Genomic DNA, 17,633 nt, shown 5'->3' with positions numbered 1-17,633 from the left:
TTTTGGTAGTAATATAAATATTATTTGTGCGATACCAATTTTTATATAGGAATCTAAAATAAAATTTGTTTGTACGAAAATGTAAGGTTAACTTTTTTTAACTAGGTGTCAACGTATTTTTAACTACAAATATTGCCTTTTTCTGTAAATGCATTGATTATTTTAATGATATAGTATGTCATAATACTAAAATTTAAAATAATTTATTTAAATTTTAATATTTAAAATCATTATATCAAGTTTCAAAAGTTAAACAAAGAAGTTTATAAAAAAAATTAATTCCTATTTTTGCCTTATAGCAACATGTAATAAACTATAGCTAAGAATGTTTGCAATATTACTAGAAATTATTCATTTTATCATCATATTTATTAGAAAGTGCAATGCATAATTTATCCACATTTAAATTCATTTTTTCAAATAGTTTTTTACCAATCTGTTTGCAATATTGTTGCTAACTTATAATACCAAGTAGTAATTAAAATCATTTTGATTTTAATTTTAATTCTTCTTTTAATCATAAACTATATAAAAATGAAGTTTTATTTTTCTAGAGCACCCCACATAATTTTAAATGATTTTGAGGATGGTTCTCTGGGAATGTTTTTTATGTTATATAAGCAATTAGTTTTCATAATCATTAAAATAACAAAAATATTAAAGATACATGCGTACATATAAAACGCATTATATTTCTCAACTTTGAATTATAACTTAATTGTTTTTAGGTAAACCAATATTTTCAATTGATGTTCATCCTTCTGGAAATAAACTTGCAACAGGAGGCCAGGGGGGAGATTCTGGAAGGGTGGTCATCTGGAATTGGGCCCCCTTAGTCTCACTCGATGCTGAAAATGATCCCAATGTTCCAAAAATATTATGTTTAATAGATCAGCACTCAGGTAATAACAAGTGAACATTATATTCAATTATGAATTCCTTTTTGTATATTTACATATTAAAAATAATCTGGCAATTATAGCAAATATCTTTTTATTTACAATAACAATTTGTTTAAGAAAAAAGTTGTTAGTATTGTATAATATTTTTTATTGTATTGTTTTTAATTTAATAGTACATAGCAAAATATTTATGTAATAATATTTTGCATGTATAATTATATTTTTAAAGCTTGTGTAATTGTGTACGATGGAGTTGGAGTGGAACAATGTTAGCATCAGCGGGAGATGACAAACTGATCAAGATATGGAAGAAAGGAGCAGGAACAGGCGGAACTGTTTTTGGTAGCAAGGTTGTTAATAAGGAAGCAAGGTTGTTTAAGGAAAATTGTTCAGCTACTTTACAAATTCATCAAGGTAATTAAAGCTAGTAAATTCACTTATATTTACTATATAATTAATTTTTTTTTTTTATTGACTCGTATTATGCATAAATGTAAAAGTAATAGGTCAATATTTTTCAAAAAATTGAATTAATTACTGAGTTTTCTGTTAGTTATAGTGTTTAATTTTTAGACTTTGAATGTTATAATCTTGTTTTATTAATAAATAAATTAAATTAAATCATTTTACAATTTTTCCAGGTGATATTTTGGATTTGTCATGGTCACCAGGAGATCGGTGGCTAATGAGTTGCAGTGTTGATAATACAATAATTATTTGGGATACTACAACTTTTACTGTAAAAGAACAACTTAGTGGGCATACGGGAATGGTGAAAGGTGTGGTTTGGGACCCTGTAAGTATGAAACTTACATTAATTATATTTGATTGTTATATATTATAATTTATATTTATTTTGAAAATTTATAATAAACTCGATAATTCAATAAATGAATGCTAAATTTTAGGTTGGTAAATATTTAGCTTCACAATCTGATGATAAGAGTGTTAGAGTTTGGCGTACGTCAGATTGGATGCAAGAAGCTGTTATTACGGAACCTTTTGCTAAATGTGGAGGTATTTCCTTTATATACATTATTATAAAGTATTAGTTAATATTCAAACTTTAATTCTGTTTATATTAATTTTATAATTTATTTAAAATTAATTGCATTCACTTCAAAATACCATAATAATTTTATTTATTATTTTTATGTTTTAATCCATGTAATATTTTAGGTACTACTCATGTTTTGCGTCTTTCCTGGTCACCAGATGGTCAGTACTTGGTTTCAGCTCATGCCATGAATGGCAGAGGTCCAACAGCCCAAATAATTGAACGAGATGGATGGAGCAGTGACAAAGATTTTGTTGGCCACAGAAAAGCTGTAACATGTGTTGTAAGTGAATATTTGAATACAGCTCAACACCCACCTTTCTCAAACAATCACACTTTTTGTGATATTGATAAAATTTAATAGAGAGTTAATTCAGTTTTAAAAAGAAAATATTTTAAGTTTCTACATTTCTTCTTTAGTTCTAACTTTTTTTCAACAAAAGAGTTCTAAAAATAATTAAAATTAAAAAAGTGCATGATAATGGTTTGATTTTATATATCAGGTGATATGAGAAGCTTTCAATTTGTTATTCTAATGTTATTTTCTAGTTTTAACAATACAGGAAATTAATACACAATTTTTCTCACAGAGATTCAACAATAATATAATGGAACGAGGCGCTAGGCCTGGAGCCCGGCCTGTCAAATATTGCTGTCTTGCTATGGGATCACGAGATTGTGCATTATCTGTTTGGTGCACTTCAGATCACAGACCATTATTTGCAATACATGATTTATTCACAAAGAGTGTAATGGATCTTTCATGGAGTGCTGATGGTGAATTCTTAATTTATTTTTGATAAACATACTCAGTGATTATTAGAAAATAATCAGTGGTTAATTAAATTGTATATTACGACTTTTTAAGTGAAAATGTTATTAAAGAGAATGTACAATTGTATTTTTTGTAATTAATTTAATGATCAAGTAGATTTATAAAGTTTTCCATAAATATTTTATCATTCATCTTTATTTTAAATTTTATTTAATTTATTAATGAATTTGTTAATCTCTTGTAGGATTGTCTTTATTAGCTTGTAGTTGGGATGGCAGTGTAGCATGCTTGCATTTTAAAAGTGAAGAAATGGGTCGACTGTTGACGAGTGCAGAAAAGGTTTTTAACATTGTTTTTTAGCAAGTTATTTTTTACTTATTCTTATATTCTTATTATTTTCCATAGAATGCATTATATGAAAGACTTTATGGACAGTCAGCTGAAAACATAAATGATTCTGGAAATCGCACAATTCTGGAAAGTTGTGATTTATTGGATGAAACCATCAAACCAGTGTCAAATCAAGTAAATGGTGTTGAAGAAACAAGAATAGTATCTAATGAAGTATCGATTAAAGACCAAAGTTTAAATGTTAGTGTTGAACAAGAAACCATAATCAATAAATCACAACCTCCACCTACTGCACCAAAACCAATAAACAAACAGATTGAAACGAGAACATCTGATGGCAAACGTAGAATTACTCCCATGTTTATCCCAGCAAATGTAGAATCGTAAGTTTCTTTTTTAAATATATAGAATTTTCTCATGTTTTAAAAATCATTTGATCAATTATAGAAATAGTTTACAAAATGGAACTAGTTTTCCAAGCAGTGCAGTCATGTCAAACACTAAAGCAGCTAGTATCACAAATTCTATGGTTAAACCCTCTGTTACCATGTGTAATCAAGTCACTCTTCCTAAGTCAAATGTTGCATCTAATAGGATTATTGATAATAATAAAACTGTAGATGAATCGTAAGTACAATATTTTGATAATCTAAATATTTTATACATAATAAATGGACTTTTATTTGGCTTGCACCGAATACTCGGTTACTATTCGGTATTCGGCATATTTGGCATCTTCTTTGATATTCGGCCGAATACAGAATAGTTAAAATCAAAGGCGCCGCTAAGCGACAGCATCGTTGGTGTTTTATCTTTTATCCGATAAAGAGCTCAGGACAGATCTGTATTTGGAAGTGTTCATTTTACATAATAGATTATGAAGAAATGATTTTGCTATAATATATATATATATATATATATATATATATATATATATATATATATATATAATATTTAAACTTTATCGACCTTTGAGGTTATAAATGACAACATGAAGAACTTTTTTCTGAATCTTCAAAGAATGTTACATGTTTATGCTATTTAATTCATATTAACAATTTTAATTCATTTCATATTAATAAATATCATTCAATGGTTACACACATAGATTTGTATCTACAATAAAGTAGGCTTGCATCGAATATTCGGTTACTATTCGGTATTCGGCATATGCGGCATCTTTTTTAATGTTTGGTCGAATACCGAATAGTAAAATCGAAGGCGCCGCTGCCGCTCAGCGATAGCATTGTTGGTGTATTATATTTTATGCGTTAAAGAGCTCGCGATGGATCTGTATTTGGAAGTATTCAGTTTACATAATATAATATGAACATATGAAGATTCTGTTATTGTATATAGACTAATTTAAACTTTATCGACTTTTGAGATTAGAATTCAACACGTGAAGAGCTTTTTACTGAATACTCACAAGATACTTTGTCACATGTTTATAATATCTAATATGAATCATTCAATGGTGCCACACATTATTTGTATCTACACAATAAAGTCATTCATTAAATTCAATCTAAGTATTTTCAAATGAAGAGCTCTATTATCGGCTCTTTATTGCAAAATATACAAACAATATTTTTGATCAGTTTATTTTTATTTCATTATAATTAGCCTTCTCAATATATGAAAAATAATATTATGTTAATAAAAAAAAAAATTAAATGTTCATGAAAGAAATAATTGAAAACACATTTATACAATATGTAAAGAATCGCTTTTTTCATGATTTTAACATTTATTTCCCGATCGCATATGGTATTCAAGTATTTGGTATTCAGCCGAATAATATAAATTGTACCAAATATTCTAAATAACAAAGAGTAATCGTATAGCGGTTACAAGTTTAGACATAAATTTTGAATAAATAATAATATAGCAACTACTGATAGTAATTACATTATTACGAACGATTTAAGGCGCTAAAAACCTGCCGAATAGTTGACGAATATTTGGTATTCGATCTCTGGAGCATGGCGAATATTCGATATTCGGTATTTTGCCGAATATAGCAAGTCTATTTTTTTATACATAAACATTTTTTTCAATCTCTATCGGTGCTAAACAAATATTTTATTTAAAACCTGATTTATGATATTTTCAAGCTAATTAACTAATATCTTGTCTACGAATTTTTAACCTCCTCCTTTAATGAAACATCTGATTTGCTGATTATGTTTTCTTTATTTTTGACGTTATTCTAAATCAAATGAAACTAAATTTGATAAATATGTGTGTTGTGTGCTGATTGTTGACCTTGTGCTGACGTTTTCTCAAAAACGGCTGGACGGATTTAAAAAATTTAAAAGTCTAGACATTTTTAAAAATCCAAAAACATTTGAATTGAACATTTTACCTAAATAGCGGAATCTCAATTCTTGTTGATGGATTATTTAAGTTCATACAACTTCTCTCAAGGCAAAATTCTGCTTGCAATTAATTAAATTTGTATTCAGTAATGATTAATACTTGTAAATTATTGTATGTTTTTTAGGCCTCTCGATAATAAATTAAAAAGGGCTCTAGATTTACCAAGTGTGGGACCTGCAGTTCCAGAAAAAAATAACTAAATTAGATAATGTTCGATCTAATATATCCCAAGCAGGACCATTAGCAGCATTTACTGGAAATGTAGTTCGGGATGCGGGAAAATATAAAATACAGGTGATTCATAATAATTGATTATTTAATGAAGAACATATACAAAAGTTTTAAAACTGATTGCATCAATCTTTTTCTTATTATTTTATTTAATTTAAATTTTTGTAAATTACATTTAAATAAAATCTGTTTTCCAGTTTTCAAACAATTTCCTGAAGACACAGCATGGACATTTGCATAGTATTAAAGCATACAATTCTACAATGTTATCGGATAATAAATTCTTATGGCAGTATTATACTGGTAAGTCAATAGGGAGTTAAATTATAGCAATGTTTTTTTAATATTGTTTACTTAAAGTATACTTAGTTATGGTTTATATAAAAATCTATATTAATTTTAGCAAAAAATGTTTAATCAAATTACTTATTCAAATGACACTGTTGAAAGTCAGTACGTACTGACTGACTGATATATTACATAGATTTTAATAAAAAAAAATTGTTGTTATAAAAGGTGCGTCAATTGTGTATGCAGCCTGCACAGCTTCTTTCATATCAGTGGCTTGTGAAGATATGGTAATTCACTGTTTAGAGACTACCTCAGGAAAGCCTGCCTTGCCATTAATATCTTTACCAGGACCTTGTATTCGATTAGTCTTAACACCTACAAGTTATTTAGCTGCACTAACAACAAATTCTCATGTTCTGGTTTGGAATATATCTGAAAGAAAAGCTATTTTTCGTGAAACATTTGGACATCTTTTAGCAGATGGTATGACAAATTTGGAATAATAAGAACATAGTAAACATCAAATTGAATTTCGATATGGAATGTATCATATAATTTAGAATCATATATGTAATGTTTATTATTCTATTTATGAAAGTATTTCTATTAACTTGCATAAATTCTTCACTTCCATAGTTTTGTCTTTGAATAAGTTTTATTATATTTCATAGCATATAAAAAAAAAGTTTGTCTTTCTAGACTCAATAAAGGAAGTTGAAAGATGTACAACTGATTCTTCTGAATCAACTTCTTTTGTTTTTACTGAAAAATAATTGATAAAAGAATATAAGCTTATTTGAAAATATTAAGATCTATTGATTTTTATATTATTTGCATATAGCTATATTTACATATAGTTGAAATGAATATTTAGGAATCTTGTTTAAAAAATGAATGTTCTTTTTTCAGCTACATTATTGAATTGTGCTCTAACACATTTTGGAATGCCAATCATAACATTTTCAAATGGCAAATCATATACTTATTGTAAGGATCTACAAACATGGTAAGTTAATGTTTAACAAAATTAAATAGTATGAAGTAGAACTAACTTTAAGTAATTTATTTTTTGCTGATTTATAGGATAATGTTATGTAATCCACGAGACCCTGTAATGAGGATAGGAATGTGGTCCGTCTCTAAAGCTACTCCGCCTCCTAGGGGACAAGCTTTGACTATTGCACAACATGCAATATCTGCCAAGTCCATGTTATATGGGTATATTTTTCATTATATTTTTAATAATGCTTACAAAAATGCATATTTTATATAATATAAGATACTACTTAATATGTTATATAAAATATCTTATATTATAGTCTTATATAGATTAGAGCATTTAAAATTCTAAAATTGATTATGGCATGCCAATTTGGCTCAAAAAATATATTATTTTTTCTATTTCATTTTTAAATAGCTGCAGATATATTGAACAATTCATTTCTTATATAAATTTTATGATGCCACAAATCCACTTACCACAAAAAAAATACAGCAGTACTGAAGTATTTAAAATTATAAAAATAGATTGTAAATTGGGCTGAATAATTAAAACAAAACAAGAACTAATACTGAGAATTTATAAAATTTCAATTAATTATGATAGTATATTTTTTTATTATATTATATTATATTTTTTTATATTTTTCTTTAATTTTTAGTGCTGGTAATACTCGTCAGCATGCAGCAGCCCAAAGCTTTCTGGAATCACAATTGATAGCAAGTGAGGCCTTGAAATCAGCTGATGACTTCCGATATTGGCTAGAAGCGTTTATGGAGCATTTAGGAGCTCATGGGCCTGAGCAAGCATTGAGAAGAGTACTAGATGATCTGTTGGGTTCGTCTATTTTGATGTCCAAAGATGCAAATAATACTTCGAAACGAGAAATATTGGTAAATATAAATTTTTATTTGTGACTAAATACCCTGAAAGTTTATGTTTGCTTCTATAAATACCAAGGCTATTAATTTTATTTGTACTTTTATGGGAGGATTCATATTTTATTATTATTCTTTATAGGCTTAATTTTTCATATTTATTAAATATGACTATCTTATGCATGTTTACAATAATTTTATATCAACAATGCAACAGATATCAATTGTAATCATTCTAAAATAAAACACAGACTATAATAGTTTGTTCATGTCATTTTTAGAATTTTTTTTATGTTGAAAGAATTTCTGACCAAAATTATTTATCATTTCCAGGGACTTGACAAAAATGTACTATTAGAATCTTGCCTACGAATTCTGAGGAAGCATGTTAAATGGCAAAGAATATATTTAGAATATTCAGATCAGATAAATGAAATAAATGCTCAAAAGTTATGAGTTCTTCAAAATATATTTATTCATTAAGAAATATTATTACTTGTTTGTATAATGAAATTCTTAATCTAATTATATTTGAATAGTACTAATCATTTTGTATCATATGTTAATAATTCACACAACTGACTGCCATTCATCTTACATTTTATTTTCCTAAGAAGTTTTATCACAACAAAACATTATTCCATTTCAATTGTAAATATTAAAAGTAATTTTTACAATTTAAATTTATCATTTATTGCTACTAAATTTATATTTATTCTAAATACCAATATATGATGTACATTAATATTATTTATAAAATTTGGAAAGTATGTACATTTTTTATTATGTATCCCATAATATCAATTATACTATTTATAAAATATAATTTTGAATTATTTTATACTTTAATAAATAAATTGCAGAAAAACTGTTTTATTGAATAATCTTAATTTTAAAAAGTAATTAAAGAACTATCTTTTGGGAGTTTGTATTAGAACGTTATTGTTTCAGAGAATTCAACATTATCGTTCGCCGACAAAAAAAATGGTAGCGCACCATATTGTCAAATAGAAGCACTGACACCTTCTATCTTAGTGCAAAATCCATAGATAAACAAGTATAATGGTTCCTGTCTGAGAAAAGACAGCATAGCACATGTTTTAACTAAAAAAGAGAGCATGTGCTCATAAATTGCAGTTTGTTCGAAGCGAACTTATTTCCCTGTTCCTATCTTTGTATTATTTTATATCTTTGTTTTTTAGTTTGAAGACATTTTTTGAAGTTTGCATATAATAAAATATAAAAGAAATAACACAAAAAATTATGAGAAATATTTCATCCATGATAATATGTATCTGATTTTTTTTGTTTTCCATTTGACATATAATTAAATTAACATCTTTTTGCCGAATATCACCTTGTGCTTTTTTAATTATCAAAGCTTTGTTTTACAAAAATGGATGAAGATGAAGTTGAACGATTTGAAATAACAGATTATGATCTAGAAAATGAATTTTATCCTAGAAGTAGAAGACGTCCTACAAAAAATCAACAGATATATGGTTAGCTTCATTTTAAATTTATACCGTTTAATCCTAGGTTGATAATATCTGTGCTTGAATATTGAAATCAATCTTTTTAGCAGTTTCTGATTATTTCTAAATCATAGCTTAAGAATATTGTTTTTGCATAATTTGTATAAACGTACTAACTACCAATAAGTTATTAAATTAAAGTTCTTTGACATAATGAAGCAATTTATTACTTTTATTTTCTTCACTACATTTGAGATTAATTTTTTTTCTATTTGTGTAAGGAATTTGGGCAGCGGATGATAGTGAAGATGATGAACCCAAATCTGGGAGGAAACGGCCAAAAGATTATAGTGCACCAGTCAACTTTATTGCTGGTGGCATTCAACAATCTGGAAAAAAAGAAAAAGTCGAAGATGAGGGTAAAGATTATGATAAAACATAAATAATATGTGTTAAATTATATCATTTTGCTTAATTTCTCATGTTAATTGCTATTAATTAAAAATTATTATTAAATAATAGTTTTTGAAAATGCAAGAGATTTATACATTATTACATTAATTTAAACTATGTTTAAATCTTCAAATCAAAATGAAATACAAAGGTTGAATATAAATAAAAAGGTTGAATTGAATATTATTTGATTTGTATAACTCAGCTTTTATTTTCATTCATTTCAATCAATTTTAGAAAAGGAAGAAGAACCAGAAGTTATAAATTCATCGAGTGAGTCAGATGAGGAACCGAGGGCAAGTTTTAAAAGTAATGAGACAGCTGGAATGCGTAGTGTACAGAAAGGATTTGTTCAACAAGGAGTTGGCAGTTGGGAGAAGCATACTAAAGGTATTGGTGCTAAGTTGTTATTACAGGTAACTATTTATAAAGAACGAAACGATTTAATATTATAATTAATTTTTGGTTTCCTATTTTTTTTGCGTTAGATGGGATATCAACCCGGTAAAGGACTTGGAAAAACATTGCAAGGTATTTCTGCGCCAGTTCAAGCACATGTGAGAAAAGGCAGAGGAGCCATTGGAGCATACGGTCCTGAAAAGGCACCTAAAGTAGCCGATAAAAAAGTATGTTGCTTTTATATATGGTATTAATTTAACAATAAATTGCCTAGTATTATTAAAATACCTGCATAATGGAATATTTTGTCCAATATAATTTTTTAGAATTTTAAACTTTCCAAATTTGTGTATAATAATTTCAAAATATGATTATTATGTAGTCAGGACAAGCTACTGAAGATGGTAGTAAGAAAGAGTCATCGAGTTATAAAGAGAGGTTAAACAAATGGCGAAGAAAGGATGGAGATAAATCACCGAAAAATAAAACCAGATATTTTTATAACAACTTTAGTGAAATGAAAACGGAATCATTGTTGATAAATAAGCAACCCAAGATAGATTCTTTAAAAAAGTAAGTAATTTAAATATTGCTTAAATTTGCTCATGTTCATGTAAAATGAATGATTTTAGGGAATTTGAAACTACAAAAATAATTGATATGACAGGACCTACAAAAAGGGTTTTATCTGGATACCATGCTCTAAAACATACAAAAACTAATGATGATAATTTATATGATGAAAAACAATATGCAGTGAGAAATAATTTCTCACTACCGGAATTAATGCATAATTTAAATCTTATTGTCGAAATGTATGAACAGGTAATTCTTTGTAAAGCCTTATATATATTTCAAAGTTTTAATTACATACTGAATAAAGATTTCATGTTGAATATTATTGCAGAATATTATTGCGAATGATAAGATTGTGATGGACTCTTCTGATAAATTAGTTACTATGGAACATGCTCATAAAGCTTTGCAGGATGTAGTTTCAATAGAACAAACTTATATAAGTTCATTAGAAAAAGTATTTGAAATAGTACAAAATCTTAAGAGAGAAGATATAGGAATGAATGAACTGGCAGAACAATTAGTAATACTTCAGGTAAAATATTTTATTAATAAATATTTTTTAACTTGAAATTGATTTAAAATATAATTCAGTAATTTTTTATAAATAATAATAGGTCAAATTAATTTTTGTATAAGAATGCCTTAAATTGGAGTTGAATTTAATTCATAAATTGTTACTTTTAGTTTACTCCATTGATGTGCATTTTAATCATTTTTAATAGAAGCAACTGTGAAAGTACATTAGACTATTTAATTTAACAATAAAACCAATTTTTATTTTCTCACTTTGAGTATTACAAGTTGCGTTAAATATATATTTAATAGAACATACAGTATTAAATTATTTTTCGCTAATTAGTAACCATTTCATTAGGCTTTAAATTTCAAGACCTGCCTCCATTCATGTGTATTTAAAGTGAATTGTAAATTTAACCACTGTAAAAACAACTCTAAGTTATTAAATTATTGTAATAAAATCTTGTATCAATAGAGTAATCATGCAACGGAGTATGAAGAATATCAACTTTGGGACCTTGCTCATCTAGTTGTAGCTCCCAAACTAAAAACATTTATGAATGGATGGAATCCTTTGCATTTTCCAAAGCAGCATATACAGCTTATCGAACAATGGAAAGATATATTATATGATGGAAAGAAACAAAGTGGAATAGAATCATTTGGAAAATTGGTAAGATTTCATTTGTAATATAGACTTCATGTTCATATTGTTATCAAGGCATAAACTACACAATTGTTAATTATTGATATATTACTATATTTTATATTATTAGTAGTTACTGCATATGTTTTATATAATTCATATTTTGTAAATTGGCTAAAATTCTTATAATATAAAAATTTACTGATTTTGGCTACATCTATATGTTATGGTAAATGTGTATATTTCGAGTTTTGGTAAATGTTGGATGTAAATGTTTAAACACATGTGGATAAAATACTAATTTATATATTTATATCTATTTATATTTATATTTATATTAGTTATTTTAGTCATATGCATATTAATATACTTTATTTATTATTAATTATTGACTATTAACTATTAATCTATTAACTAATAATCTATTAACTATTAATCTATTAACTATTAACTATTTACTTATCACTATTAACTATTAATCATTCACTCATCACTATTAACTATTAACTATCAACTATTAACGATTCACTTATCATTATTTACTATTTACTATTAACTATTTATTTATCACTTATCACCATTTACTATTTAACTATTCATTTATCACTATCGAGTATTAACTATTTATCTATTAACTATTAACAATTTATCTATCAACTATTAATTATTTATCTATTAGCTATTTATCTATTAACTATTAATTATTTATCTATTTACTATTCACTATTTACTATTAACTATTCACTTATCACTACTTACTATCCACTACTTAACGCATTAACTATCAACTATTTATCTCTTAACTATTAATTTTTTATTATTTATCTTTTTAACTATTTAACTATTCACTTATCGCTATTCACTAGGGATCGTTCAAGTATTATGTAAGCAGATTTATTACAATTATTTACTCCCCCATCTCCCTTGTCAGCAAAAGTAAGCAAAGCTCTTACCCCCTACCCCCATGCTTACGTAAACATTTTGCAATTAATGTAAAAAAATAAAAATACTACCTATGGCGTAATCATCATCCAGACTCCCCTGCCCCATGTCAACCCAAAAGAAGCAAATCAACAACCCCCCACCCCCCATGGTGCTTACATAGTACTTGAACGGCCCCCTATCCACTATTTAACTATTAACTATTTATCTATTAACTGTTAACTATTTATCTATTAACTGTTAACTATTTATCTATTAACTATTCACATATCACTATTAACAATTAAATATTCACTATTCACTTAAGGATTTTTATTTATATTAAAAGTATACATTTACCAAAACACAATGGTAAGTGCGCACATTTACTGGTGAATGTACATACACACTGTAATCAGTTTGGGAAATGTGCACATTTTTGTGCACCTAAAATATATAAAAATTGAAATTTACAAATTTATGTTGTATAGAATTTTTAATTTGGGCAAATTTATTTTGTACAGCCTTTTAGCTAAACAAATGTTTAGAAAATATATTAAATTAAATATGATAAAGAAAAGTTCTGTTTATGCAATATTCCATAAAATTATTTATGAGTTACATATTCACTACTATTTTTTATAAAACATAACACTCATATCATTATCATTTTTGTTTTACCGTATAATGAATATTATTTTTTTCAGGTTTGGTTTAGTGTTTGCCCCCATTTACAATCAGCTTTAGAACAATGGAATCCGAAACAACCTAATGATGCTATCCAGTTTTTGGCAATTTGGGATCCTCTATTTACAAATTGGGTTCGTAATAATATTTATGACCAATTATTGTTACCAAAGATTACAGAGGAAGTTATTAAATGGGACCCTACAACTGACATAGTACCAATTCATATTTGGGTTCACCCCTGGGCACCAATTTTAGGTAAAATTGATAATTGATACAAAAATCAAAACACAAGTCATAATACATGTAAACAATTTAGTATTTTACTTAATCTTTAAATGTGAAGGACCCAATTTGTTTGTTAGTTAGATTGATTGATTGAATGCTATAAGTTGAAAGTTCAATCTATTCACAAACAGAAATTTAGATTTTTTTTTAAATATATCCTTTAGAAAGATATTGAAATAACAGAAATATATAAAATGGCATATCTAATAACTAATTTTCATTCTTATATTTTTGATTTGGTTAAAGCTAATGTTTTCTTATTTTGATTTGTTTTTGACAATATAACAAATATTATATTAAAAATTGATTTGTTGATGTCTTAAGGATAATATTTTGAGATTCATGTACTTGATATTACATTTTTGTGATATATGTTTCATATTTCTCTTAATTATTATAGTTTGTAATTAATATTATTATGAAGAATACGAAATTGGAGTTGCTTTTTATCTTATTCATTATGATATGTTTTAAAAGAAATGAATATGAAAATGTTTGAATTTGCTACATGATTTAGGTAAAAGATTGGAAGTCATGGTTTACCCAAATATTCGTGATAAGTTGGGCTATGCCCTGGGCTCTTGGCATCCTTCAGATCGAAGTGCTAGAGCAGTTCTCATACCATGGAAGGACGTTTTTGATATGGGCGAATTTATGGCGTTTTTACTTAAATATATAGTACCTAAACTTCAAGCAACGTTGGCTGAGTTGGTAATTACCAGAACTCAACAAAACTTAGGTAAAATCTTTATACATATAAACACGTATCTACAATAAAATCAGAACATTTCTTTAACTTGCAAATCTATTTTAGAACTTTGGAATCAAGTCTGGGAGTGGAAAGATTTATTATCAGTACCATTAATGGCACAATTGTTAGAGAAATATTTCTTCCCGAAATGGCTTCAAATGTTGACAATGTGGTTAAATGAATCACCAGATTATCATCAAGTATCCAACTGGTACTCTTATTGGAAAAGTTTACTTAATGAGGATATGCTAACACAAATTAATATAAAAGGTAAACTGAAAATCAAATCATGAACAATTGTGAACTGTTTATAATTAATTTTACATCTATTATTTTTAACTTTTTGTAGGGTAAGTTATAGTAATCGCAAAAAAATCGAAAATGAACATTTTTGTATATTATTACAAAGGTTTCTAAATATTTTGGCATACTTTAGATACAAATTTTCGTCGACTATTTCGGGAACACCGATCAACCGATTTGATTGATTCAAAAAACATTCGATTCGTATAGATGTGGAGACGTACTGATTAGTTTTTGGTATAGGCAGGTCCAGCCGTTTCGAAGATACAGAGCAAAAAGTGCAGAAATTCCGATTAGATCCTAGCCAACCGCTCATAGTGTTGCGCGTGAGCATGTCGTTAAGCTGAGTTGGTTGGCGCGTCACCGCAATTTTCATTCGCGTTAGTAGATAAAAAAGTCAAAACTGATCGGGTTCTAATCCCACGTTTGTAATATTAAATTTTTTTTTTAAAATACTTTTTATGTTTGTATAGTTGATACTACACGAACTATTTGCATATATTTCGCGAACGAAAAATTGATGCGTTTGAAATAAAATATGTTCATTCTAACAATAAGTCCGGTTATTGTTAGATTTTGTTTATATATATTTCATTCAAACATATATAAACAACGTCGTCTAGTCTAATAAGTTTTTGCATTTTGTCTACAAGAAACAAATAATGAAAATTCTAGTTTTTGTAATATTTATTCTTAGACATTTTTGTTGACTGATTATTTTTATTCTTTGAATGTTACTGTACGGTAAGTTCCAGCAATTCGCCTTAAGGCACGATGCCATGCGCCCCACTAGTTTCATTAAGCAATGTAAATAAATACAATCTGTGAAATTAAACTTTCTATATAAAATGAATATTTAGCTTAGCAATGAAAAAAATATAAATTTGCGTCATATTTAATCTCTTTTGAGTATTTTTACGGGATTTGACCATATATTTTTTATTTCCAGAATATTTTAGAAAAGCCTTAGAAATGATGCATCGTGCTATTGGAGGAGGTATGCCTGAAACAACATATAAAGAACGCGCTCCGTCTCCAAAGACTTTACCAGCATTTAGTGCAGATGTAAGAAAATTTAGAGTTTTATTTACAATACAAATTTTATAACTTCAAACTTGAGTTGTGAGAACTGATTTCAAATCTAATAAAGATTTCTTCGATTTTTCAGAAGATGGGTATTGCTTCACTAGGTTTTCGAGAAATTGTTGCTCAAAGATGTTCGGAACATGGTATTTTATTCATGCCTATGATGGGAAGGAGATACGAGGGAAAACAATTATATAAAGTTGGGAACATATTTTGTTATATAGATAGAAGTGTACTGATGGTATGTTTGGATGGGGTTACGTATAAACCCATGGGTCTGGCAGAAATGATGGAACGCGCTGCCTAGATGATAATTAAAGTTTATGGATGATTTTATTATTTATGCAATGTATTTGTAGTGTATCTAGTAAATTTTTATTTTTTATTTATAGTATAATATTAAATAAGATTTTATAATAAATTAAAAAAATTTATTTATTGAATAATATTTTCCATAGCATATGAGCTTTCAAATTTTCAATTTATATTCATTCTTGAATTGATATCTTGTTTATAATAATAATAATATATTAAATAATAATGTTGGATAATTTTATTATGACTAGGAACTTACAACTCATCTTGATATTCAATATAGATGAACTTGATACTTTCGACATCAAATTACTTGTTCGCGAAACCTGATATTTGAAGTTTATTTATTGACATTACTTAATAAGCTGTAAAAATAGTCATTCATTCAATTTTTTCTTAGATAATACAGCTTTTATATATTTTTATGTGATTTAAGTATTTATTAATTAATACTTCCCAAAGGAAAAGTTTGTTTTTGCTTTAAGATCCGACTTGCTAAGTTTGTTTCCTTTTTTTTGATACCAACGATCGATAAAGTACAAATGTATGTATGTGTTAAAGAAATAAATGTTCTAAAATTTTACATTTGGTCAATCTTTTCTCAAAAACGGCTGCTCTGAATTTAAAAATTTAAATGCCATTTGATGGAATTCGATAAGAATTTTCTTGTTTAATAGTTCTGCACGACGACCGGCTGAGCAGTTTTTTTTTATTTGTGCATAGTTTTTCGTTAACGTTTTTGCCAAAAATCCTGAACCAATTTTGAAAATTCAAAAATATGCTTTGTGGTAAAGATTGACCGGTATATTGAAATTAATTAATGAAGTTATTTTTTTATTTTTTAATTTATTTTTAATGAAAATTTGCAGTGATCGAATTCAGATTCTTAACGTAAAAAGTAGTTTAATTACAAATCTCCATTAAAGTTATAAATTAATGGATTTGCACCGTTTACGTGTGTAGATGCCGCCTTATCTATCGTATTACTTTTCCGGGGACCATAATGCGTGTAGGCAAGAGTTATTAAATAAATTCGAAAAATGCAGAAACTTCGGAAATACTAAAATTATCATCAGCTATAAATAATTTAGTGTTCTTGCAGAAAAAGACACAAATGATATTTAACGTGTATTCAATCTAAATTGTGCAACAAAGTTTTTTGGGAAAAGTAGCAGATTATTTTGAATACATATTTATTTTAGGCTTACACCGAATATTCGGTTAATATTCGGTATTCGGTATATTTGGCACCTTTTTTAGTATTCGGCCTAATACCGAATACGTACTCTCTTTTATCGGCACCTTTTTTAATATTCGGCTTAATACCGAATATATACTCTTCTTTTA

At 27.1% G+C, this 17,633-nt stretch overlaps 2 protein-coding genes across 2 annotated transcripts; both read left to right on the top strand.

Moving 5' to 3' along the window:
* Positions 1–728: 728 nt before the first annotated feature.
* Positions 729–5,999, top strand: LOC113365389 (protein HIRA homolog; the record flags this gene model as incomplete). The annotated part of the gene is made up of 11 exons (XM_026606962.1): positions 729–912; positions 1,132–1,316; positions 1,544–1,698; positions 1,811–1,919; positions 2,082–2,242; positions 2,550–2,736; positions 2,979–3,073; positions 3,140–3,468; positions 3,533–3,712; positions 5,592–5,761; positions 5,896–5,999. Coding segments are annotated over 10 exons (1,661 nt in total), but the record flags the coding sequence as incomplete, so codon positions are not given.
* A 3,128-nt stretch (positions 6,000–9,127) lies between these two features.
* On the top strand, positions 9,128–16,278 carry LOC113365380 (septin-interacting protein 1-like). Its single transcript, XM_026606954.1, has 13 exons — positions 9,128–9,369; positions 9,624–9,761; positions 10,033–10,211; positions 10,284–10,421; positions 10,577–10,767; positions 10,827–11,019; positions 11,102–11,305; positions 11,765–11,962; positions 13,564–13,801; positions 14,349–14,570; positions 14,646–14,852; positions 15,835–15,950; positions 16,054–16,278. Exons 1-13 carry the CDS (start codon positions 9,264–9,266, stop codon positions 16,276–16,278), a joined length of 2,355 nt encoding a protein of 784 aa, XP_026462739.1. The 5' UTR covers positions 9,128–9,263.
* Positions 16,279–17,633: the final 1,355 nt, after the last annotated feature.

This window comes from Ctenocephalides felis, unplaced genomic scaffold (genome assembly GCF_003426905.1).
Source record: "Ctenocephalides felis isolate EL2017-DRISC unplaced genomic scaffold, ASM342690v1 CF-g0.4_SCAFFOLD_00454, whole genome shotgun sequence".
NCBI classification, from domain to species: domain Eukaryota; kingdom Metazoa; phylum Arthropoda; class Insecta; order Siphonaptera; family Pulicidae; genus Ctenocephalides; species Ctenocephalides felis.
Note: the sequence above shows the minus strand (reverse complement) of the source record. Positions and strands in the feature narration are given on the sequence as shown.